The sequence below is a fragment of the Fusarium redolens genome (genome assembly GCF_020744475.1).
Source record: "Fusarium redolens strain MPI-CAGE-AT-0023 chromosome Unknown BKA55scaffold_3, whole genome shotgun sequence".
NCBI lineage: Eukaryota > Fungi > Ascomycota > Sordariomycetes > Hypocreales > Nectriaceae > Fusarium > Fusarium redolens.
The window spans coordinates 12,738-35,842 of NW_025763666.1; the positions used below are offsets into that span (position 1 = coordinate 12,738).

The 23,105-nt window shown below is 49.4% G+C and overlaps 8 protein-coding genes across 8 annotated transcripts; 3 read left to right on the top strand and 5 right to left on the bottom strand.

The window, feature by feature from the left end:
* Positions 1–1,951: 1,951 nt before the first annotated feature.
* Positions 1,952–5,720, bottom strand: BKA55DRAFT_219059 (uncharacterized protein). Its single transcript, XM_046185226.1, has one exon. The coding sequence runs from the start codon at positions 5,574–5,576 to the stop codon at positions 2,388–2,390; it is 3,189 nt and encodes a 1,062-aa protein (XP_046053423.1). The 5' UTR covers positions 5,577–5,720; the 3' UTR covers positions 1,952–2,387.
* Positions 5,721–6,558: 838 nt separating this feature from the next.
* BKA55DRAFT_590202 (uncharacterized protein) lies at positions 6,559–8,797 on the bottom strand (the record flags this gene model as incomplete). The annotated part of the gene is made up of 3 exons (XM_046195056.1): positions 6,559–7,189; positions 7,256–7,421; positions 8,545–8,797. 3 exons carry the CDS (start codon positions 8,795–8,797, stop codon positions 6,559–6,561), a joined length of 1,050 nt encoding a protein of 349 aa, XP_046053424.1.
* A 2,728-nt stretch (positions 8,798–11,525) lies between these two features.
* On the bottom strand, positions 11,526–12,138 carry BKA55DRAFT_685183 (uncharacterized protein; the record flags this gene model as incomplete). The annotated part of the gene is made up of 3 exons (XM_046198754.1): positions 11,526–11,699; positions 11,765–11,914; positions 11,992–12,138. The coding sequence occupies 3 exons, from the start codon at positions 12,136–12,138 to the stop codon at positions 11,526–11,528; spliced, it is 471 nt and encodes a 156-aa protein (XP_046053425.1).
* A 2,348-nt stretch (positions 12,139–14,486) lies between these two features.
* BKA55DRAFT_685184 (uncharacterized protein) lies at positions 14,487–14,776 on the top strand (the record flags this gene model as incomplete). The annotated part of the gene is made up of 3 exons (XM_046198755.1): positions 14,487–14,503; positions 14,561–14,627; positions 14,684–14,776. 3 exons carry the CDS (start codon positions 14,487–14,489, stop codon positions 14,774–14,776), a joined length of 177 nt encoding a protein of 58 aa, XP_046053426.1.
* Positions 14,777–15,007: 231 nt separating this feature from the next.
* Positions 15,008–16,293, top strand: BKA55DRAFT_556758 (protein-tyrosine phosphatase-like protein). The gene has a single exon (XM_046191735.1). It carries the CDS (start codon positions 15,378–15,380, stop codon positions 16,185–16,187), a length of 810 nt encoding a protein of 269 aa, XP_046053427.1. The 5' UTR covers positions 15,008–15,377; the 3' UTR covers positions 16,188–16,293.
* BKA55DRAFT_556760 (eukaryotic mitochondrial regulator protein-domain-containing protein) lies at positions 16,294–17,660 on the bottom strand. The gene is made up of 2 exons (XM_046191736.1): positions 17,118–17,660; positions 16,294–16,945 (listed from the first exon to the last, which is right to left on the bottom strand). Exons 1-2 carry the CDS (start codon positions 17,544–17,546, stop codon positions 16,403–16,405), a joined length of 972 nt encoding a protein of 323 aa, XP_046053428.1. The 5' UTR covers positions 17,547–17,660; the 3' UTR covers positions 16,294–16,402.
* Positions 17,661–18,215: 555 nt separating this feature from the next.
* On the bottom strand, positions 18,216–21,112 carry BKA55DRAFT_219312 (uncharacterized protein). The gene is made up of 2 exons (XM_046185227.1): positions 18,554–21,112; positions 18,216–18,501 (listed from the first exon to the last, which is right to left on the bottom strand). Exons 1-2 carry the CDS (start codon positions 20,945–20,947, stop codon positions 18,304–18,306), a joined length of 2,592 nt encoding a protein of 863 aa, XP_046053429.1. The 5' UTR covers positions 20,948–21,112; the 3' UTR covers positions 18,216–18,303.
* A 1,259-nt stretch (positions 21,113–22,371) lies between these two features.
* Positions 22,372–23,018, top strand: BKA55DRAFT_685188 (uncharacterized protein; the record flags this gene model as incomplete). The annotated part of the gene is made up of 2 exons (XM_046198756.1): positions 22,372–22,531; positions 22,585–23,018. The coding sequence occupies 2 exons, from the start codon at positions 22,372–22,374 to the stop codon at positions 23,016–23,018; spliced, it is 594 nt and encodes a 197-aa protein (XP_046053430.1).
* Positions 23,019–23,105: the final 87 nt, after the last annotated feature.

The following is a 23,105-nucleotide window of genomic DNA, read 5'->3' on the forward strand; positions in this document are numbered from 1 at the left end:
GCTAGATACGACTCTGTTAGTCGATCGATGCATAAGTGTGACAGGTTCGGATAGTTGCTTACTCCGACCTGCTTACTCTCACGTGAAGCGTTTGGGTACTTGTCAATGAGTCAAACGAGAGACTATGGTGTTTTGAGATCGCTCGAAATGGGACGTGCAAGTGAGAAACAGGAAGACTGCGCCAAGAGAGATGCGTAGAGTCTTGTTTCGTTGACGCGTATCAGATTGAACTGAAGGGGGGTAGAGAGACAGGCAAAGCCTTGAAGTACCGAACTTGTCGCCAGTTTCGGTGTTAGTTTAGCGTGCGTTGTGTTTAGTGTCAATACTGTAGAGGACTATTGCGATACAAGATATTATCTTGATCGAATAATCGAATTAGTCGTGATAGTAACGAGAAAGAGGAAGTGAAGGAGGAAACGCCTGAGGCCACGGGGGAGGGCGTCGTCGAAGTATTTCACTGTCTGTTTGAAGCCGCAAGTGCCCGGGCGGAAGCATGGCGCAGCACTCCAAGGGAAGGTCAGAGTGGAGGAGATTGAGTCTTTCGGCGTGCTCGAAAAGGTAAAGCGTGACAAGGCAGAGTGACACCCAACCACCAATCAGATTTCTGAACTTTTGTAAGATCCGCCCCAAGAAATATGCCTATTGGTCACCTTGACCCACCATCTGCACCATCAGAGCTAAGACTTCGGCGAGAGAAAAGCATTCTTGTTGGTCAATGCTTTCAAGCCCGCATACGAGGATGACTCAACTTCCGCAACCCCAGATTTGAAACTCGTTCGACTCGACTTGACCCCATATGTTAGTTACACTACGGTTAAGTCGGAGGCCGTAGCATGGCTCAGCAATTGTTGGTTAACAAATAACTCGTTTCAATGGTCTCAAGGATCATCGATCAACTGGGGAAACGCCGCATCATCATATCATTATTGTGCGAACTATTGGAAACTCTTCAGCTATGACTCTTCATTCTTCATACCATGTAACTTTGTCTCGTCTCACACCGCGTGGGCATTCTCCTATGAGAAGATAAAGGCCAAAAAGCAAAGGCAAAACTTAGAGTGAGAACTCTAATCGTGTACTCTCGTCAAAATTTGAAGTGTAAAAACCTCAAGGCAGATCGGAGCCCGGTCTTGGCATGGCATAACTCCTGGTAGCATCGTTGGCTCCGTTTTGAACGCCAAGTGAGTTGGTTGATGAGAGACAACAAGACGGGGCCCAGTAGCCTCTTATATATTCCAGTGGAACCAGCACCATTGTGCCCGACCTTGGTTATCTGGGCATCAAGTAAGCAGACGCAGCACTTCCCAGGATCCACACCTTGTCCATCCTTTAGTTCACGACACCAGAACCCAAATATTGGCCGCGTGAACCATGCCGAGAAACAAAACAAGGGGTACTGCGGGGGGAGACACCATCCCAAAGTTCGACTCATTCTGATTATGTTCGCCAAACGTCCGAATAGGAAATCTAACACGATAGACGCCAGTACAGGACCACCTTGACGCCTGTAGCCCATTCCCTTTCCCGAACGCCGTTCCCCAACATGCTGATAAATCACCAAAACCTTAACAACAAGGCGCCGAGATGACTCTATCGGCGACGCGTAGATACTTTACGTAGATCCACTGCTCTTGCTTGCTCGCTATACTCCTGTAGCACAACTGAGGCACTGCAAGTTTCCATTCGCTCACAAAAGAACGTTCCGGTGATTCCACAACAGGGCGTGGCTGCAAAGACTGAATGGACTGATCGGATAGATGTGCTTGGAGCTTGCCGTATCATCCAGTGTTCTTGTTGGACGGCAGTTTCTGTACACAGCCATACTGTTGGCGAGGAACTGGGATGAGCTGGCCAAGGGCGGAACGCATCGGACAGCAGAAGTATTAGTCGTGTGATTTCGTGGCCGACCAACATCCCTGGTTACTCAAACACAACAAACCCTGATCCAGAGAATTGAGTCGTTCAGAGCGGCTCCTTGTTCCTCGACAGGTTTAGGGCTAGTCAGTAGCCTCCCAATTATCAAACTCCTTCATTTCGTGAGATTTAGCGAATCATCTTGAACATCGATGAGAACTGTCAGGGATAGCCATGGAAGCCCTCACATGAGGAGCTCCTATCCAGTGCGTCCGTTGTTGCTCAAGAGAATAAGGGTAAGACTGGATGTTGACAGCTCTGATGCGAAGGCAATGTCAGTCCGAATTACCGACGTAGGGGCCTACGTCAAAGGCAGAAATGCCAAAAGTATTCGCAAGTAGTATCGGTAGAAACGACTTGCCAGAGAAACTCAGAACACCTGAATAAACGGCGTGGTTCTCGGAAAAGGCCATCATCATAGGGAGAAGTTCTATGGCTGATACAAGAAAACAAAAACATGAGGTGGCGCCATATCACCGCCGAGGCATTCTTCTCGTAGGCCTCGTCATACCTAGCAGGTCCTCAGCATGCCTGCTCCAAGCACCACCATTTGCTCTGCAGAACACCGGCAATTCTGACTGGGGCACATTGCTCGCGGGGGCTGACTTCTTTGGTGGCTGCGCTGGGGCGATGCGAGACGAAGTAGCAGGCTCAAATTGAACCAGTGTTTGAGGCGGCAACCCGGCCGCATCTTGTTTTCTTGCGGCTTTCCTACCTCTAGTCGCAGGGTTCACAATGCGCGGTCGTTGCTTTTCTTCTTGTTCTTTTCCGTCGGTTGGTGGTCTTGCTGCTTCAAGCCTTTTTCCACTTGTTGGAGGGGCGGGAGTTTCAGGGTTATTCTCTTTCGTCAAGGGCTGTACTGTTTCTGGTTCTTTTTCACTTGTCGTAGGCTGTACTTCTTTGGATTCCTTTTCTTTGGTTGAGGGTTCTTGTACTTTAGGTCCTCTCAAACCTGTTTCGGATGCGCTGGCTTCCTGTTTTTGCACCTTCGTTGTTGGATGAACTCTTTCAGGCTGTTTTGCGTTCATCGAGGGTTGTACTGTTTCGGTTGCCCTCTCTTTTTCTTGCGATGGAGGTTCTGCTGCTTCATATGCTTTGCTATGCGCGGACTGCTGTATTGTTTCTGGTTTTTTCCCAGTCGTGGAAGGCCCAATTGCTCCAGGTTCTTCTTCCTTTATTGAGGGTTGTTCTACCTCAGGCGGTTTCCCATTCGTTTGTGGTTGTTCCGCTTCAAGTCCGTCGCTGACAGACTTCTTGTTTCCTGGTGCCTTTGGTGCGTCGCGAGCTTTGCCTGGAGGCTTCTCACCTACTCTAGGGTCGTTACTTGGCTTTTTGGCTTCTACCGGCCCAGCATGGCCGATATTGAAACCAGCTATTGGAAAATCTTCATCGGGCATAACAAATCCAATAATTTCTCTGCTCTTGACGCTTTTCCGTGACATCTTGGTGATACGCGGGCCGGAACTGGGCTTGGGTTCAGGTTTTCGACCAGCTTTCAACGCGGCAGGCAAGCCTTCTTCTTCATCGTCGGATATTGGTGGAGAATCGAATGCTGAGGTTTCCCCCTCGTTGTCGCTGAACACGACTGGGGCTGCCCTCTTTCGCGTGTGCCGACTTGGGTTTGTGCGTCGGCGAGGAGGTGTCGGGGATCTCCTATCCTCAGAAAGCTCGCTGACTGGAACTGCATCGTCGCTCGGTACAACTTCGACCTCTGGCTCTTCCAAGGCCTCAGATTCATTATTTAAGTCCTTCTCACGGACCGCCTCTTCTGTATTCGGGTTACGGATCTCGATCGGTTGGTCATCAGGCTCCTCCAGAGAACGTTGGCGCTCGCTTGCTTCAGCTGAGACTTGTTGCATGGGTACCTTTTTTGAAGCGGCTGTCTCTGTCGAGATTCTCTGGGCAGCCTGGGGTTCTTCGAAAATCGAGGCAGCACGAGCGACAGTATGCGATGTGTTGTGTGTATCGCTTCCAGCTACTGATGAGAAGGGAACTGATCTTCCTGCTAATGTTGACCGGCTAACTTGTTTGCTTTGGGCTATCATGAGCAGCCCGCGCCGTTGTCTTGATCTGATCCTGAGCTCTGTCCGCGGTTCCTTCGCAGGAGGAGGTTTGTCCGTATCGGATTCTGTTGCGGCTGCGCTATCGGTACTCAATGTTCGTTTCGTGCCATGAGGTTCCGCGGTGCTCGTCTCTTTTCTTTTGATCGTTTCTGAGGCAGCACTCTCAGGGCGGATTCGGGAGGTCTTTGGATGCGGTAGTGCCTCCACATCCTCGTCTTCATCTTCATCGACAACAATTGGTTCTTGGGCGACCTTCCGAGTAGACTCCTTTGCAGGCCTTTGGATTGCTGGAACAGGATCACCCTTTGCCTTCTTCGGGCGTGGTGGGCGGTTGTCCATTGGTGGCGCTGGTGCTTGAGCCATGGCTGGAGAATCCTCACTTTGCGCCAACCAATTGAGAAATGCTTCGTCGTCGGTTTCTGGTGATTCTTCATCGCCTTTATCAGAATCAACTGTTTCTGACGTTTTGGGCGCAGATGTTCGGGATTTGGATGGTTTGTCTGCATTGGATTCCTGATGTCCTCGAGCGTTGCGGGGGCTATTCGCGGCGGCATCACGACGAGGTTTTGATGATACGGGCTCTTGGGTAAGAAGTGAAACAACTTCATCCTCAGGTGGTTGCTGGGGTCTCGCTTGTTTCGATGCTTTCGAACGACTCTTTGGCAGAGTATCTCGCGTCCGAGGAAGTTCGCTGGTCCGACTGTGCTCATTACCTGCCAGTAGCTCCTTTAACGATGCCCGCTGTGTAAAAACCCGGCGGGGTGCAGTCTGACGAAGAGCGCTGGTCTCCATCTCCTCAGTATTAGAAGAAGGCGGTGGTGATTTTGAGCCCCTATCAGCGCGTCTTGATGCGTGGGATGTGCTATCTCGTGTGACAGCTGATGCAACTTTTGGTCTTGCAGCAGCCCTGTCATGTAATGGTAGACTTCGAGCTGACGGTATTGAAGACGAAAACGGGGTCAGAGTCAAAGCAGTTCCAAATAGAGCCCGAGCGTGCCCCATCTTGCTTGGAGGCGATTCCTCCCGTCTTCTCCTCTTGCTCGGCCGCGCATCTTCTGACGGTGAATCCTGCTGCTGACCAGGACTCTCGGCCATCTTGCGCTGTTCATATGGCGAGTGAGGAGAAATGACAGCCCTCCCAATTCTCAAAGTTCCTCCAACAATATCATTAAGCGGGCGGTGTCTGAGCTGAAAATGAGGGGCATTTTGGTCGTTTCTTGGTGTTTGAGTAACTGCTGCGGTCGACCCTGGTGTTCGTGTCGTTCCAGCATTTGTCCGCCGCTTCTCAACTTCCTTTGCGCGCTTGTCCAGCAACTCCGTCAGATCCTGTTCTCGTTGTCCAGTACAGTCCGAAACTTGGACGATAGCAGCACCACGATCCAGCTCAAACTCATCACCAGGCTCAAGGTCCCCGCCTCCTTGCCAGTGTGCATCCCCGATGAAATGATTCCGGTCGTCGTAGACCATGACACGCTTATTGAACGTGTGATATTTTAGCACTCCATCTTGCCACCTTTTTTGTTTTCTCTTCAGATCGTGCGTAAAAAGACAAATGAAATCCACCACAAGGGCAGTCGTCGGTACTGAGGAAGAAGTCATCCTTGGTGAAAAGCTAGGTATGACCTCTCGAGCTCACAGAACAAGGCCTTATTCAGCATTTCGAAAAACATCAAGGTCGCTCGAATATGCTACAGCACAGGAAAAACCGGGTTTCACTAACACGAGGTGTACAAGGCGGAACGCGTAGAGTTAAATTGAATTGACTCGAATAGCAGGCAAACGCGACGCCAGATCACGTGCACATTCGCCCCACAGCTCTTGCTGCCTGGAGTTCCGCCTACCCTGTGCACTCTGATTCAGTTACAGGCAGCACCATTGGTACCTTGGAAATGGGTAGATCGTGTGCATCCAGCGCAAATCGGCATTGTGCCTTAATCTCACGGCCATTGATCTTGGCAGAAGCAAAAGTAATTTGTATGATATATTCAAAATTCTATGTCTTTGCTCTGCTTCTTTGTCATCCATTTCTCAGACCTTTGCAAGCTAAAGTAATACGAGATAGAGCTTATAAGTTAGGTTTGATAATATATAGATATAACGGAGCTGGCGTGGAAGGGAAATACACTGACGGGAACAAGGTCTTCAATGGTACTGCCTAAACCATTGCCTAGTCCTACCGACTTACATGACTGCTGCATCAAAAACTACTATACCATCTCCTCGGTCAAGGATCACTTCGGTATCACGGAACGTAGCATATACTTATCTGCGGAAATGAGTGGCCTAGCGGTCACCATTTAGTCCTTACAAATGAAATGTATTCTATGGGTATCATGCCTCAACACGTACGGTATCAAATTGTACCAGATGCAGCTAAATAACACGCTGAATGCCACCTAGGAGGAATATCAGGCCACTGATGGGCTCCTCTCCAACCAACGCCCTTTGTCGAATGAAAATAACAAGTCCAGCCAGTTTCAATGCAAGAACCATGCCCAATCTGTATGCATATGCCACTCTATCTCAAGATCCCAACACAATAACTGGTAAGAGACAGAAATTTGTCAAATGGCGCCATAGTTTAGCGACTGATGTAGTCGCCAGCTCCAATGGCTTCGAGGTCCATGGGGGTGACAGGGCCAGGACTTCCCATAGGAAGAAGTCTGGGTGATAAGGGCTTCTGACAGCCGGGAGTAGCAAAGCGAGAGTCCCGGAGAGGAAGGTCATTGAGTGACAAACCAGGCTTATCGCCAGATTTGGCCGAGCTGCTAATAAGCTCATTTGCAGCCATACTCGCTTGTGCAATCATATCGCGTTGATACTGTTGTAACTTACGACGAAGCTCGCTCTCGGGGTTCGACTGGGAATTTGCACGAGGAATTGCATTGGAATCGGCTCCAATGTTGGACGACACGCTTCCAGACAAGGGAGGTCGTAGATTTGATTGAGCGCCATTTCTACTTTCGTAGTTGGATGGGTAGTATTTGCCCATAGGAACAGGGTGGTCATGGAAGCCTGGAGCAAGGTAGGAAGCGACGGGAGTGTTTGAGTGAGACATGACTGCACTTTGGGCTGGATGAGAAGTGGGAGAGTCCGCGTAGATTGGTCCCGATTCAGAGATGAGACGGCTCATGCGAGTGTCCGGATGATGTTGGAAAGGGTGTGGTCGATGGACACGACTGTTAGGATCCTCGTGGAGTGGAAAGTAACCTCTGCAACGGTGTTAGTCCACGCGGAAAGATCAATGGAATGAATTGAGATAACATGGCATGTCTTACCCAGGAAGGTCACCTCTTGCAGATAAGGGCTCGGGAGGCGTGCGTGCGGGAGCGGAAGTGAAACGCTTGAGTTGAGGTAGATCGATAGCTATAGGTCGAACGTGGCTGCGGCTGCGCGGGGTTGAGGGAGCTGATGGAGTGCCAGGAGCAGACTTCTCGTTGTCGTCTAAGAGGGGACATGTAAGTAAAAAAAGGGCTTTTGAGAAGAGAATAAGGTTTACGATGACCGAATGCGTAGTGACGAGGGTCGATGACAACAAGATCGAAAACAGGATAATTGAGGAATAGCACAGGATATAAGAACATTTTCAAGCAAAAGCCGGTAGTGCAGTCCAGTTCAGTGCAGGCGTCACTCAACGGCCAACCCCGGGAGGATAGTCGATGGGGGCCGCTAGACTACCCCGCGATGGCTGGGAAGTGAGTGTGGGGGGAGACATCAGTAGCGCGATAAAGCATGGCCATATCCCCGTACAAGAGACATTTTGACTCGGAAATGATTGAGAAGAGGTGGAGAAAGGGCAGATGATTTGAGGGGAAAAGGAAAAGATGAGCGAAATAAAGTGAGGAGAATTGTGGGAATGGGGAGCGTGACAAGTCAACTGAAGAGCAACGACTCAAGATTGATCTGATGGTTGAAGATGGAGAAGCTTGAGAAGCCAATATGGCATTCTCGAAAACGGGGGGGGGGGGGGGGGTGCGGGAGCCTCCCGAGACCTCAATCCCGCCCGGCGCGCTTTGCGCCAGTCAATCGCCGGATGAATCATTGGTTAATATGCTCCAATAACTAACTTGAGTAGCGTTGATAGGCATAACTATTGATGCATTGCGCCGTGGGACAGGGACAGCAGCGTGGAGGCGGCTGTTACATGATTCGACCTCCTCAGCACAAACACCCCTTTCTTTACACAGCATCGCATCCATTCGTTGTACATACTTTTTGGTGGTGTACAACTAGATTTTATGCCATGTGTCAGGGTCTCTTGGGTTCGTTGAGGGGAACTTGTGGCGCCGAACCAAGTCTGAGAAAGAGAACGTGTCTGGCCTCGGAGGTTTTTGCACGATGCGATGCCAGCTGCCGGGTTGAGCACCGCCCGTCTCCGTCCGGGATCATCGGCCGGAGGATAGCCCCGACGTCCGGCCGCAAAGAGGTTGAGATCACTCATTTGAGGCCAGGTGATGGAAGATCATCAGAGGAAGGTGGGGATGGATGGGCAATCAGGGGTCAAACGACTGGATATTGGATATGCATTCCAAGCATTCCGTACAATGTCAATGCTAAGGTAGCTTACCTGAAAAGTAGGAAGTGCGAGAACCAACGTCGTCAAGGTCAAAGAATCCGTCTCGTGGTTGGTTTTGTCTTGAGGATGGAATCGCTGGGGTGTTTCGTCCAGATAGGTCAAATTCGCCAATAATTTCCTCGGATCGTGGGCTTTCAGGAGAGTTGGAATGGTCGGAATTCGCAGACATGGAACGCCCCGACATGGAAGGTCGCAGTCGAGGCGATAAGTAAGGAGATTTGATGGTTCTGGCAAAACTGGCCATATCGTCGTTGCAGTCGTGATTCAATGTCTGAGGTTTGAGTCTTTGGTCTTTTGGAGAATAAGCATTCGCCTGACTGAGAACCCAGCCCGAGTCTTGAATCAGGCGCCAACGTCGCTGCATAAGTATATATGAAGGGTTGAGAGGAACCAGAAGATCGAGTGGACAGGAATGAATGCTCAGGGTCGCGCTCACGGGGAGGGTCGCGGCAGTCGGGGAGGTTTGATGATAAACAGTGAGGGGCAGGCAGGTCGGTGTCGCAAATGACGGGCGGCCAAGAGAGATAATAAGAGTACAATAGAGTGACTTTATGAATGTATTGGACGGAATGCCACGGAGGATGGATAAAGGAAGAGAGGCGAATAATAGCGGTAACTCAAGAATGTGATGGCGGCGTCAAGATGTAAAAGGCAAACACGCAACACAACACACAACGCTGCACTGCAGTGTAGTATGTAAGCAAGCACAGCAGTACAGTACAGTGAGTAAGATGAGTGAAGTGTATGCCTATTTGGGCGAGAAATGAAGGGTTCCCTAAGAAATGAAGATCGAAGGGTTCCGAAACGGTTTTGTTATCGCAAGCGAGACACACTCGCTAGACACACTCTTCCATGGATGTCAGAATTGATCTTGGCTCTCCCGTTCCATCCTGGTTCCTTCCAGCGCCTCCCAACCACCAAAAAGTGGAATTCTAGACTCTCGTAACAAATCAGGTCCGGAGTTTGTCAAACGAGGAACATCGGGACGAGAGCCCAAGATCCAGGGCAAGGCGAAGTTTAGTGGATCACTTCCACTTCATACGGTGACCTCTGCAGCGGGTTTCCCAATGTTTCCGATGTTGGAACCCGCTTAAAGGTACCCATTTTGGAAACGCGACATGCAACCACGAGTTTGGCAGGTATCCCGCTAGGACTTTTGAGGCACATTCTGTTAGGGTGACCCTTGATTTGTACCTGGTTGCATGCGCCGTATCCGTACAGAACGCCAAGGAAATACATGCGGGACGACCCCTGTGAGCCGCTCAAAGCCACCAACGCAAACAAAGAAACCAAGCACACAGGTTTATTTTGTTGTGACATCCACAGCGAGAGTCAGATGAAAAGCGACGATACCTTGTTAGAGACGAATTAGAACTCGCGGTCAAACGTCCGACTGACGAATTAGTCCCTGAGATTTGCTGTAGGGACCCTTTGAAAACCCCCTCCCTCCTTGGTTTGTATTTGATCAATGACGCCGTTTGAGACGGTGCATTCAGCCGACTCCGCGAATATTTTGATTTCCAAGTCTTGGAAGACTAGGGCACCAAAGAGTCACAGTCACGCTTTGTGGAGAGACAATTTTGCATGTACTATAGGTATTATGTACTGTTACGTGCAAGGTCAGTTCTTAGGTGGATAAAATGTGATCAATATTATATTCGGGAACTTATGATCGCATTTGCTAACAATTACCATTATGGGTATTCGCAATCTTAGACCCTCGTATCACTACAACTTGCTCACAACCACCATGAACCAGAAAAAGATGGTATCAATGAGACATTTGCGCATTTGACCGCTCGTATCGAATGTCAACTGTCGTGGTTTATTCCCACCTACTGTCCTTATCGCTTAACTTACCGCCTCTACAGGATACGATCAACACTCGCATCACCATCAAAGCTGCCCAACATCTCCGCCGGTATCAACAAAGAATACAAGAGATCAACAGATCCTTGCACCGAAAACAAACGGGCTTTTAGAAGCGGCCCCCACTTGAAGCTTCCATCAGGCATCTGATCGACGTCATGGCAAGAGAGTAGCTTGGCTTGGCCCGCTCACAAGCGCCGCTTGGTCTCGCCCGTGAGTCGAAAATCCTCATCCCTTCAGGGTCAGGGTCGAGACACAAAGGTCAGAGCGGTAGACGCAGCCAGTCAAAAGCCGGACCCTTGAAAAAGGAAAAAGACCCCTTCTCCCTCTGAGAAAAATCCGTCATCGTCACATCACCCCTCAGAAGCGTTGGAGGCGAACCTGTCCACGATCGACGATCGACGCTCGCCCCTCTTTACTCTCTCTCTCTTTTCTACTTTTGGTCCTGGTCTCTTTGGTGCAACATCCTTCGCTGTGGTGGTGCCATATCGACGTTCTTCAGGGTACTAAGGAAAAGGTATCTCGGATATCACTCTGTCTTGGCGTAAACGGTGGTTCGGCAAGCTGCACTTTCTTGGCTTGTGCTGCCAATGCCAATGTCGGTGGTGATTTCACAGCATAAATCCTACAGTGACTGTCCGTTGACTGTCCATTGGTTAAGCAAGTTTCACTCATGCCGGCGGCCATTGGTAGATCTAGCCACCCATCTCACAAACGATGTTGCACGCCGTACGGGAGGCTGCCGTAGATGGTTGCACTAATAAGTGTGATATTCTCGATTCAGTTGATAGTGATAAATTTTGAGTTCAGTGCAGATATTAGTGTTTCAGGAACAAGCAGTCTTTGTCGAAAAAGGAAAAGGAAGGAAACACAGAAGAAAATAATGGTATCAAAGTCGTGCCAACATCCATCTCATCTCATCCATTCTCATCCCAGCACACACGCACACAAACAGCCCGACCTGCAGGCCTCCCTCCCATTACCGTTCCATTACCATTGCCGAATATCTCCGTCGTGAGTTGCATTTGTGTATCCCCCTATGCAACCATCCTCAATATGTCCGTCTCTGTCTGAGGGGGTTTGATGCACCCGTTTGTGCTTGATCAGACATGAGCGCGGCCAGTAAAGCGGGATCGAGTGTCACGGTGCTTCCACCAGTAGCCCAAGGCCGCCAAGGTAGCAATGAGCCAGAGGAGGGCGCTGGCGAGATCAACCCAGACCGCGTTCTTCATGCGTCTGACACCACCGTCACCCTCGGCGTCCTCATTGATGTACATCTGCAGGTTTCACAGGTCAGCCAAACGATGCCGTCGACCGTTTGCAGTAAGCACTGATAACGCACCTTGCCAAAGACGCCGAAGAGGGCGATCCAGAGGACAAACAGAATAAAGTCCCATATCGCGACAACAAAGCCGGCGACGCGCAGTACAAACGGGATAAAGTAGAGTACACACGTCACGGCAGAGATGCTACCAACGACCACGGCGTAGACCTGTGCATTGAACTTTTGTAAGCACTGTATTGTAACAATGTGCATTTGCACATTGACGAACGGAGGGAGTCACCCACCCACTTAGAATCAGAGTATTTGCCCTGCTTGTTCGCATTATGAAGGTCGGTACCATACAAACCGATAGTGGTCAGAGCCAGTGCGAATAGGAAGAAGTGGATGGTGGAAAACACCACATAGCTAATAGCTAGATCCTTGATACCCATGGTCGCTTAGATATTACGAGAAAAGATTGACGGGATGAGGTTATCGTCGGTCGAAGCGGGTCAGTGATTAATTGACCGCAGGCGCAGGCGCAGGCGCAAAAGAAGGAGGATCGCGGGTTTATTAGGATGAGTCAAAAAATGAGCTGGTCACTGAAGCGTCACTTTGACTGGGCGTACAAAATTGTCAACCTTGGCAAGATATCATAGGGTAGACCGCCAGTTAATTAATAGCGTAGCGAAGGGGAAGCCTCTGCCGTCATTCCTGCGACCTAAGAAGCGAGATCGACCTAAAACTTAACAGAATTTAATTTCACCCTTGGAAATTGTCGTGAATCACTGATATGACCGATGACGTAGTTTAGAGCAAGCTTGTTTTAGTCGATGCATGACCTGACATCTAGACCCTGAGTCTCTGTTCTAGAGGCCTCGGATTATCCAACTTCCGTTCTTTAGAGGCCGCCTTGTGATCGATCCCTTCAAGAGAAAGTCATCCAGAGCTGAAAATTATTAGCGGGTGAGTTGTTAAAGTTTATCAGTTTAGCAGGTAATTTACAACCTTGAGTTTGAGTCTTTTCAAAGTTCAACGTCAACAGTCCCAACAGTTCTTATCTTACATCACTATCACGACCGCCCTACAGTATTTTCGCCCCGAAACAAAAACGGAATTCGGTCTGGGGGTTCAGGAATGTGCATCGTTGAAAATGCAAATGTTTTAGATCAGGTGGTCTCGAGAAACTAGTGCTGATAAAAGAAGAGTTCTCGAAGTTTGAGGTCATCCATCATATTGAGGCTTACCAAGTTAGTCAGCGAATTTAATGGCGCGCATGACAATTTCAAGCGTGACTTTTGAGATTCACATATTGAGACAAGTGGGAAATTAACTCGAGTTGAAAATCACATGTTCGTAAGAATGGCATGTGAGTAGACTAAGCTAATATCCATGAGAAGCCCAATGTTGTTGATGCGGTTTTTGGAAGTCGGTGAGAATACGAGGGACGAAAGTGTGAGGTTGATTGGATAAGCTCCAACCGTCTCACTCATGACAAGCACGTCTCCACTGTTGGCGAGGATAAACATCGCTGCCTGAGTCAATCGAATAAGCTTATAGTTTACGAGGCTATGCTAATTTACTGGTACATTGTTTCCTGATCATGAGCTTAATGTGATCGTGTGAAAGCGCTGTTTGAGAATAGGGTAGGCTTGCTTCACCCAAAACCCCGGGTTCATCAAGGAACATGTGTAGCATCATCAATCTTGGCTGCAGATGCCTCAAGTAATACGGCGTTTCCGGTAAACGCTAAACCCAATAACGAGGATCAGAACACCAGAATTGCGGGACAAGATACGACGTTGAAATGCTCATATTGGCATTGCCATTATTCCCCCGACTCTCGCTTCTGAGTACTTAGAGGCTAATAAACTCATGCCGAAAACAGTGATCAATTGGATATCATTGGCTAGAAAGCCACATGGTTTGGCAGGGAACTGGAGGGGGCTGTGTTTGTTTCAATTGACTCAGCCTGCCAACCAAATTGCTGAGTCACATGAGATTTTGAGCCGCATCCCACAGAGCCTCATGTTTGAATTGAGGGAACGGTTCCTCTGTAGGGTCTATGAATACGAGGCGAGTTAGGATGATAGAATGAATCAAATGCCGTATTATTCCCTATAGTTTTGCCTAGCTGTAACTGCATGCTGTTGAGGCACAGTCTAGTTTCCAGCATCGCCTCGCATACGAGACGAGACTCGATGCTAAACAAGACTCCTGGCTGATTCAAAGTAGCTGCCTTGGTCGAACAAACAAACCAAGCGTTTCGAATTTGCGAAGAACAACGAGCCTAAACCTTCCAGAAACAGGGCTATGCTCAATCGCCCTGCAGTAGTTCCCTGAGGCATCCCCCTTTCATCCTGTCCCCTTCGCTCCATAGCCAAACAACGACTATTGCAAACTTGCTTCGTATTCCCACTAACAAGATGGAAACACTCTTTCAAGCAGATAATCATCGCAGCTATAGTATCAAACGTGGCACTGCTATCGCCTCGAACTTTAATCCCTGGTATTCACTGACTTGGACTTCATCTCGTGTGATTTGTGCCAACTAACAATGGACTTGTTGCTGAATGGAACTCGTAACTTACAGACCTTCCGATCATGTACGCCTTGCATTGAATTGTCCATATCTTTCTATATAACCATAGCATCTGCATATGTCTGATCATGATACCAACACAGTTCCTCACTCACCAACACTCACCAACACTCTAACACATCTTGTGTCTACGGATTACAACACTCCACCTCAAAGACTTAACTCTACTACTAAATCAACCCAACAATACCATCAACCATGGCTTGCGCTAACTTGTAAGTCGAAAACATCCGCTATTATTACCTACATAAATAGTGTCTAACCATTTCCAGCGCTTCTACTGCCTGCTCTGCTGGTAACCGTGGGCAACTCGTCGACGCCGTATCTCAGTGGCAATGTGTATGTGATCAACAAACCAAAATTGAAAATGTTCGAGACGATACTGACTTCTACAGTGCAACTGCAACCACGGCTGGCAGAATCTCGAGCTTGACGCTTCTTGCCCTGCTTGTCAGGTCCCTCGCTGCGGGCGCTGTATCTACTGTTAAGATGTGACACGCCCGACTCAGTTCGATTTTGACACTGAGGTTTTATCTTTCTCTTGCAGACTGGTTCAGCTTGTATTAGTAGGAGATGTGGATGGCCTAGATCTTTGGAGTTGGAGGACGTTTGTCTTGGGCTTTTTGCTTAAAATACCTGGTCTTTCGAAAACTTAGAAGGGGGGCTCGCGCTTGCTTTGCTTTGTTTGGCTTATTTATCTTAAAATCCAACTATTTACGCTCTTTAACATCATGGCCTTCGAAGTGACTGTTTATTGCTAGCCTACCAGTGCTAAGTCTTGTGATTGTGGACATTGACAAACTTGGAACTTACAAGATGAGACAAAACTTTAGTCTAACTCTACATATCTAAACAACAAATGAATCATTTTCAACACAAATATCATTTTAAAGGGGAGAGGCTCTAAATTTGGCTCTGACTTATACCCGTCTCTGGACCGAGGCATGACTGATGACGCCCCACCTCCAACCAACATTAATCGCCATATATTACTCTCTTGACAAGGCCTCTACAATAATAACTCTACCTGTAATAGATCTAAGGTAGACACTATATCGCACTATCTAACTTCTCTACTGCGTTTGAGTCATGGCAAACCTCGGCCCTCCTTTCCATGCCATCGCCGGCCTCCCGAACTTCCGAGATCTCGGAGGCCATCCGCTGCCTATTAAGTCCCGCCCCGGATACACAATCAGATCCGGCCTCATCTTCCGTTCAGCGGAACCATCCCGTCTCACCGAAGACGGCGTCTCAGCGCTACAGGACCTCAAGATCTCACACGTCTACGACTTGCGCTCGCGAACTGAGATCGAGCGCTACGCTACAGGAACCCGAGAGTGGCCCGGTGCCCAACGGGTCTTCACTCCGGTCTTTCTAGACGAGGATTACGGCCCGGAGGCTATTGCGTTGCGCTTTCGGAATTATACTGCCGAGGGTAGTCAGGGATTTGTTGAAGCTTATCGGGGAATCTGGGAGACGGGAACGGATTCTATCAACACTATTCTCTCACATCTTGCCAGACCGGATCCTTCACCCTTACTCATTCATTGCACCGCTGGCAAAGACAGGACTGGTGTAGTCTGCGCTTTCATCTTATCCATATGCGGTGTGGATGAAGGGACTATCGCTCACGAGTATGGCTTGACTGAGGTTGGCCTTGGTGACTTTAGAGAGGAGCTTCTTGCGGCTGTGATGAAGAGCCCCGAACTGAGAGCCAACCCTGAAGGTGCTCAACGATTGCTGGGAGCCAAACCCGAGAACATGCTTGCTGCTTTGGAAGCACTTCGTAAACAGCATGGCTCTGTCGAGGAGTATGTTGTCAAGAACTGCGGTCTGACAGAGGATGATCTTGAGCAGATTCGAAAGAACTTGATTGTCCCTGAGGAGAGCAGGCAATAGTCTCGATGAGATATGAATAAAGACTCATGTTTATGAGGAACATCAATGTCAATGGCACAAAGTTAGCAAGATTCATATAGAAGATCACATACAGAAATGCAAGCGCTGTTCATCATCTCTGGACGAGTATACAGTCCATGTCTAATTAATACATGGCGTTGGTATTCGTATAGTACAGTTGGCGCCACCCCATATCCCATATATATTCATACACTTCAAGGCACCGACGTAGGAATCTTGACCAACCCACGCTTGCGGTCCTCAAACGGCGCACCATACCGCCAACCCGTTCCTTTCCTCGACCGACCATCACGACCGACATCATCAACGTTAATCTCCTTAAAGCGGAACTCGTAGCGATCTGTCTTGACGCGCCTTGTTCGCTCCTCCTCGCGCTTACGCTCGTCTAGAATCTTCTTGGCTACTCTGTCCTCGTCTGCTTGTGTGACTGCCTTGAACTTGGCCAGTGCGTCTGGTCGTGCAGTGCCCTTGATGATGTCTCGCTCCATCTTGATGAGCTCGGGTTGAGGTGATCGTTGATCGGCGGAGAGCATCTTGTCATGGAAGGCCTTGGCGGCATCTTCTCTTGTGAAGTGTCGGGATTCTGACACGGGAGTGAATAGTTGTTGTAGGGTAAGGTTGTGTACGTGAATCTCGTTGATGGGCTCGTGAGGTACATTCTCCTCGCCTTCATTGTAATGTGTCTTGGGTAGCATCTTCATAACTGCCTTGGCGTATGGTGTTGCCAATTGCTTGCCCTTGAAGTTGGTTAGCATTGCTATCGAACAAGTAAAATGCAAGCCCAAATCAGATGATGCTATCAGAGTATATAAAAGTATAACCATGTATGTGTCTTCAAGACTAATCGAAAATTTTGTTTGGTCTCATCATATAGCAGGGCAGATAGAGCTTCGTTGGGATGGTACTTACTTCGGAAATCCATTGCTTCTCTACCTCCTTTAGTCGCACAACTGCAGCAACTCTCCTCACGTCGATGTGCATTTCAGCAGACACCGCCTTCAGAGACTCTCCCTTCGCCGTCACCTTATCATAGATGATCTCCCTCGTCGCATCAGAGAGCACAGGCTGACTTCGGAAGAGGGGGTTGAGAGGAAAAGGCTGATCATTGTGAGGACCCAGGTAATTAGGACCATTGCCAGGCTCGGCAAGATTCCTGCCAGTGCCGGAGCTCAGCCACTCGAACATCTTCGCACGACCCTTGCTCATCTTCTCGCGGCATGGTGTTGTCGAGAAGGTTCGGAGGAACGGAGTGGACGAGGCGGAGGTCCTCGTGGAGAGGGAAATGGTGGCATCTAGGCCAGCCAGCGGCGTCGATGCACCGCGCACTCGAGGAGGCATGGTTACAGCAGCTTCAGATTCTCTCTGACTCTCTGCTGCATTACATGCGACCCAGGACCAATTGATTAGAATTGGTTGGATGTCAGGTCGGAAAAAGGCTGCGCTTGTTTGGAGGTGTTTAATGTTGTTCCAAAGAGTGCAGTAATTTTCATCCACCGGAAGTTCTAATTATCCGGCATCACCAACCTCGCGATCCACCTAAGGACCCTCATGCTAATATTGTAGTGGGACAATGATAGAAGCTCTTGTCCAAGAGATGAGATGAGGAGTATTTGTATAATTGATTCTCAAGCCTTGGTACAATCTACGACTGGACTTACCTCGCTAACTGAAGCGTACTCGAGCTCATGGTTCACATTACCAGAAACATCAATATCGTGCTGCAGCTTCGAACTAAAGCTTGCGTCCTCTCGACATGTATTATTCAAGTCTTGTGGCATTATAAACATTGGTATACGTATGTACCTGTTACCTGCGTCATCATGCTTTGCAACCATTATACAAATCCCTTCTTACCCAGCTCCCAACAAACATCAAATGCCAAACATTAATCCTATGACGAAAACTATGGGTAGCAGATAGATCTCTGAGGCAACTCATGTTTGCTGTTGCCTCAGCGGGTGAATAATACCAATGACTCGTGTTTGGCTCGTCTCGAATTCTACCAGAATATTTGTTGTTTCCTGGCGTAGATTCTAATATCAAGACCAGCCCAGTTGCTGTAAGGCATGTATCTTCGTACATCCAACTGAAGCTATCAACCGGGCTTGGTCATCGAGAGTCGGTTCTTCTTTGATTTGGCCTTGGCTGCTGCGACTGCTGCCTTCTTAGCAGCGGCGGTCTCCTCGGCTTCTTGAGAAATCTCCTTCCACTTGCGCCAGCCGTCAAAGTCGATGAGGGCCTGCATGCAACCCCATTCCATTACCTTACGCTCTAGCCAGACAAAGTTGACGGGCTGTATCATGAGTTAGCTAAATATCTCTGCCCTGTCAGTGCGATTTACATACCTTGGTCAAAAAGTCGTTACAACCAGCGGCTAGAGCTTCGTGTCGGTCACTCTGCAAGGAGCTAGCGGTCAAAGCGACAATAATCACAGGACTCTTGAACAAGGAGGGATTCTGGAGGCGGTCTTTGTCGTCGAGTTCGTCAGGGTTTTCCGTCGTGACCACACCATCGGGAGATGATGAAAAGACACCAATTGAGTTAACTCGTTCTAATCTTCGAATCTCACGAGTCGCTTCGAGACCGTTCATGACTGGAAGTTGGATATCCATCAGAACCAAGTGAAATCCACCACTCCTCCACTTCTTTACAGCATCTCGTCCATTCATGGCGGTTGACCATCGCACCTTGAGGCGCTTCACAAAGGCTTCCAAGAGTTTCAAGTTGATGGGGTTATCTTCCACAATCAGGACATTGATAGGAGGCACGCCGCCATTGAGCATGCCCGGCGGTAAACTAGGATGTTCGGCCTTTTTATTCTTCTTGGTTTTCGCCGTAGGTCGAGGTGAAGTTGGCCTGACTGGAGGTGTCGATACACGGACTGCCGAAGGCTCGGGGGCAGGAGGTGTCGGTAGAGGAGGGGCAGCAGGCGGCATACCAGGTTGATCTGAAGAGTTTGAATGAGTTCGTGAATGTGGTAGCCTCGGGTTGAAGTGTTGCGTACCGTGGTTCGCATGATTCGCGGCGGCGGCGGCGGCCAGTGACACAGCAGAGCCGTTAGCAATCAGTGTTGGCGACGATGTGTGAGTACGGCCTAATCTGGGACGATCCGGACGATCGCGGTATGCGCGTGATCTACCAGGCGATGGAATAGGAGGAATATGGCCAGTCCCTAATACTGCGATTGAGTGCGGGGCCTGGGGATTAACATGCGCTGGAACCGCAACTGGAAGATGTGGTGAGCCGACAGCGCCAGGATGGGCGACGACCGAAGGAAAGTAGCCATCGCTTGTTTCTGTAGGCCGACCGTCCTCGCTGTAGTAGATGTTACCAACATATGCTGGAACGACGGGGCGTGGGGAAGCTTTGGGCGCACGTCTTGGAATGTCAATTACAAGAGCTTCTTCAACGGTTTGTCCACCTGGATAATAAGCATCGAGAGTCCGGCCCATGGGCTCCTCAGGGTTGAGAACACGTTCTGAATGTTGATCGCGAGGAATAATACGTATGTTAATGTCTGGAGAGTCGAAGCTTCGACCGAGTGAGTTTGAATATTTACGTAGAATCATATCGCGGACATCATCGACCAGGTCATCTTCGTTGACGGTAACGAGGGTCGGCGAGGCATGAGGTCGCTTGACCCAGATCTTTCGGGTCACCATATTTCCGTTAATAGGCGCGTATGTGCTGTTCTGACTGTATCCGGGTTCGTTTGCGGATGGGCTTGAAAGGAGCGTATTGATCAAGGTCGTCTGGCGATTCGACAGCAAGCTTTGCCGTCGGGGCGGCGGGGCTGGTCGTGACGGAGAGCCAGGGGTTCCAGCTTGTGGGAGACCAGGAGACGGTGCGACAAATGTCGTCGGGGTTGCTGCCGCCAGAGGCACAAAGGCGGCAGACTTTGGAGAGTTGGGAGCTTGGTCGAGACTCAACAGGTCGTCGTCATTGTGACCAGCAAGCTCAGAACCAGCGTCCAACTCGAGACTTGCGATCTTTCTTGGGCGCGCAGTAGGTGATGGGGGTTCTAAGTCCTGAGAGTCTTCGTGAATACGGTCGAGATTGGAGCTTGCCTGGCGCAGACGCGATGGTGAAGGCTGTTCAGAAGGATGAAGTGAGGGAGACAGCAACGGTGGTTGATTGAAGTGAAGTCGTGGATGAGGCTGTGGCGGGTGCAGATCGCTATGGGGCGGGAGCTGGTCGCTAGAGCTAGTGGCGGTTGTGTCAGGCTCTTCATCCAGGTCATCGAGGCTCTGCTGATCCATAGGCGGAGACGGAGACGGAGACGGCTGTTTCAGTGGTTCGCTCGTGGTGTCAGGCGCTGTGGAATTGTCGTTAGCGGGTGGGACCGCTGCTTCAGCACCTATTTCCAAGGAACTCTTGGCCGCTGACTCTGGATTTGAGTTTGAGTTTGAGTTTGCTGCTTCTGAAACCTCTCGAGAAACCCCAAGCTTTGCTAAATCATCGCCATCTTCGCGCTGTCGATGCGAATTATCAGGCGTCGCTGTCATACCACGTCGGCTACTATCTGTGCCCCTCGAATTGCTCACAGCCCGCTGAGACGAACGATCCCCGTCTCCATCACGAGCTCGATCACGATCGCGATCCCACAAGTGACGACTCCCGAACGACGACGAGGTGGTGTCCGTTATGCTCCGATTTGAAGATGCATGAGAACCCGCCGTCGAGTGTCGCCTTTTGGTGAACTTGGCTCGAAGGCGCGAGGCGATATCGGTAGCTCCCATTAGGTTGACATTGACATCCTATGTTGGCAGGACGCGACGGGGACGTGGAGTCGGAGTTTGAAGGTGAGGCGATATAACAGGGAGACTAAGACAACGTTCCGACTGTTCATGCACATTCGGTTAAGAAATAACCAAGACAAAAGAGACGAAAATTAAAAGATTGGATGAGTGAAGACAACAAAAATTGCAAGTGAATGGTCAGTACCGAGCTTCGCAATATTATCGACAAGCAAACAGGCAAAAGCTCTTCGAACAGGGTATCAACAAGCGAGGCCGATAAGGATTAAAAGGGGAATAAAGAACCTGACGATCCCAAGAATAAAGACCAGAATCAGGAAAGGAAGAGAAAAGGCCTGTCATGGATATCACGGAAGTAAAAAATAGTTTCCAAGGGGTAGATCCGCCGTTGCAGTGTCGATGGGATCCAGAGCTTCCCCCAGGATATCAAGCACAGGCAAGCAAGCTTGGTTTTGGGCGTGCTTTCGGGCCTCGTTACGATCGTGATTGCGCGCTCGTTTTTTGTACAGTGCAATTTTAAGCCGAGCCTGTATTGGCTCAAGCTGTGCAATGCACAGCTCATTGCACCCATTCGAGACGGTTACACCCATTCAAAAGCCACCCGAGCGTCTCCATCGACAGGGGTTATCCAGGTCAATTGGACTTATTTTCTGTTCAGACCATCGCTTCACCTGTCAAATATTGACAACAGGCTTCTGAAAGTCTTCTTTAAAGATGGGTCCCTGGTCCATTCAACGTTGGGGCTGATTTTTGAACTCTGTTGTCAGTCTGAATCTCTCATCAAGAGATTTACAGAGTCGAAAGCTGACGTCTTGAGATCATTCCATTTCTTGAGGTTGTGTCACATCTCACATGTAACAATGAATTCACATGCTGCAGTGCTGCTCATGCATTGCACCGTTTGTGCCCCGTGGCTTGATACCCCAGCTTCTCCTTCAATGAGGCCATTGGGAGCCGGAGCATGAACGAACTTTACGCGGCCCTCTTCCATGACATCGCCAGAACGTTCAAGCTTGGCAGCATATTCTTCCGGTTGGAGTATCTTCTTCTTGTTAAAGAATGACACCCAATCTGAAGATGTTGGTGATTGCAGCCATTTCAGCAATCATTTGCTTTAACGCATTAGACTCGGGTGAGAGCATAAAGCAAGAAAATGACAATAGCAGAAGAGGGGAAACGAGTATATGTTTTTGGCGACCAAATACGTAAGGTCTTGGTGTTTGTAACACGCCAACCTCAAATTTCGAGATCTTGTGGGGACCTTGACAGCTTTAGAAGCTGACATAATTGGTCGCGCATCAATTCGCCATCAGCATACACCAACCCTTCTGTCGATCAATCATTAATAACTTACAACATTTCTTACCACGTAACAAGAGCACAGCTGTTCAGCCCAATACATTATTATGGCACCCATAAAACCTCTGGGCGAGCAACCAGACAGGCCCGTCCCTCGCGTACCCAAATCTCCATCTTGGACTGCACAAATTCAGGCGCAGAACCGACGACGAGAGTACCTTAGTCGGCATCCGTCATACTTTGATAACCTGGAGCACGAGCTCGCTGGTAAAGCCGTACTACTCGATCATCCCCAGCTCCCAACCTAACTTTGCGCCTAGATCCCGTGCTGTACGAGCGGCTAGTGAAGAGGTTCCAGTCAGCCTCGGAGCGTGAAGCCGAGGGCAAAGCAAAAGGCTATGGAAGAACCCTCGAGGCTGACTTGCAACGAGGAGAGCTCAAGCTCTCGCGGCTCAAAGATGGTGACGTTGAGAGCTCAGGTGGTGATCTTGAACATCCTTGGGAGAAGCCAGCAGCTGATAAAGCTCATGGCCTTCTCTTATGGCATGCGTTCCTTGAAGAGCGCTTCGTTCATGGTCTAGACGAGGACTTTGACTATAAGCCCGTCGACGCAGATGAAGATCTCGATACCATGATCAGACGAGACGTTCAAGATGCTTGGTTCGACGATGAAGAGCCAAGTTGGATAGATGAGGATGAATCCTCGGCTCAGCTATCAACAAGACAAGGCGAGACTGGAGTCCAAGACTTCTAGGTCCGCAATATCTCATCCAGCCCCATCTCCCACTCTCAACCTGATGATCTCAAAGACCCAGGGCCACCAAGACCCTCTCTATTTTAG

Bases quoted from the DNA above. Each gene is read 5' to 3' on its own strand.
- BKA55DRAFT_219059 (XM_046185226.1), bottom strand. From the start codon at position 5,576: ATGACTTCTTCCTCAGTACCGACGACTGCCCTTGTGGTGGATTTCATT.
- BKA55DRAFT_556758 (XM_046191735.1), top strand. From the start codon at position 15,378: ATGGCAAACCTCGGCCCTCCTTTCCATGCCATCGCCGGCCTCCCGAAC.
- BKA55DRAFT_556760 (XM_046191736.1), bottom strand. From the start codon at position 17,546: ATGCCTCCTCGAGTGCGCGGTGCATCGACGCCGCTGGCTGGCCTAGAT. The intron at 16,946-17,117 runs GTAAGTACCATC...ACCAACTTCAAG, and splicing joins AGAAGCAATGGATTTCCGAA to GGCAAGCAATTGGCAACACC.
- BKA55DRAFT_219312 (XM_046185227.1), bottom strand. From the start codon at position 20,947: ATGGGAGCTACCGATATCGCCTCGCGCCTTCGAGCCAAGTTCACCAAA. The intron at 18,502-18,553 runs GTATGTAAATCG...CTCATGATACAG, and splicing joins GTAACGACTTTTTGACCAAG to CCCGTCAACTTTGTCTGGCT.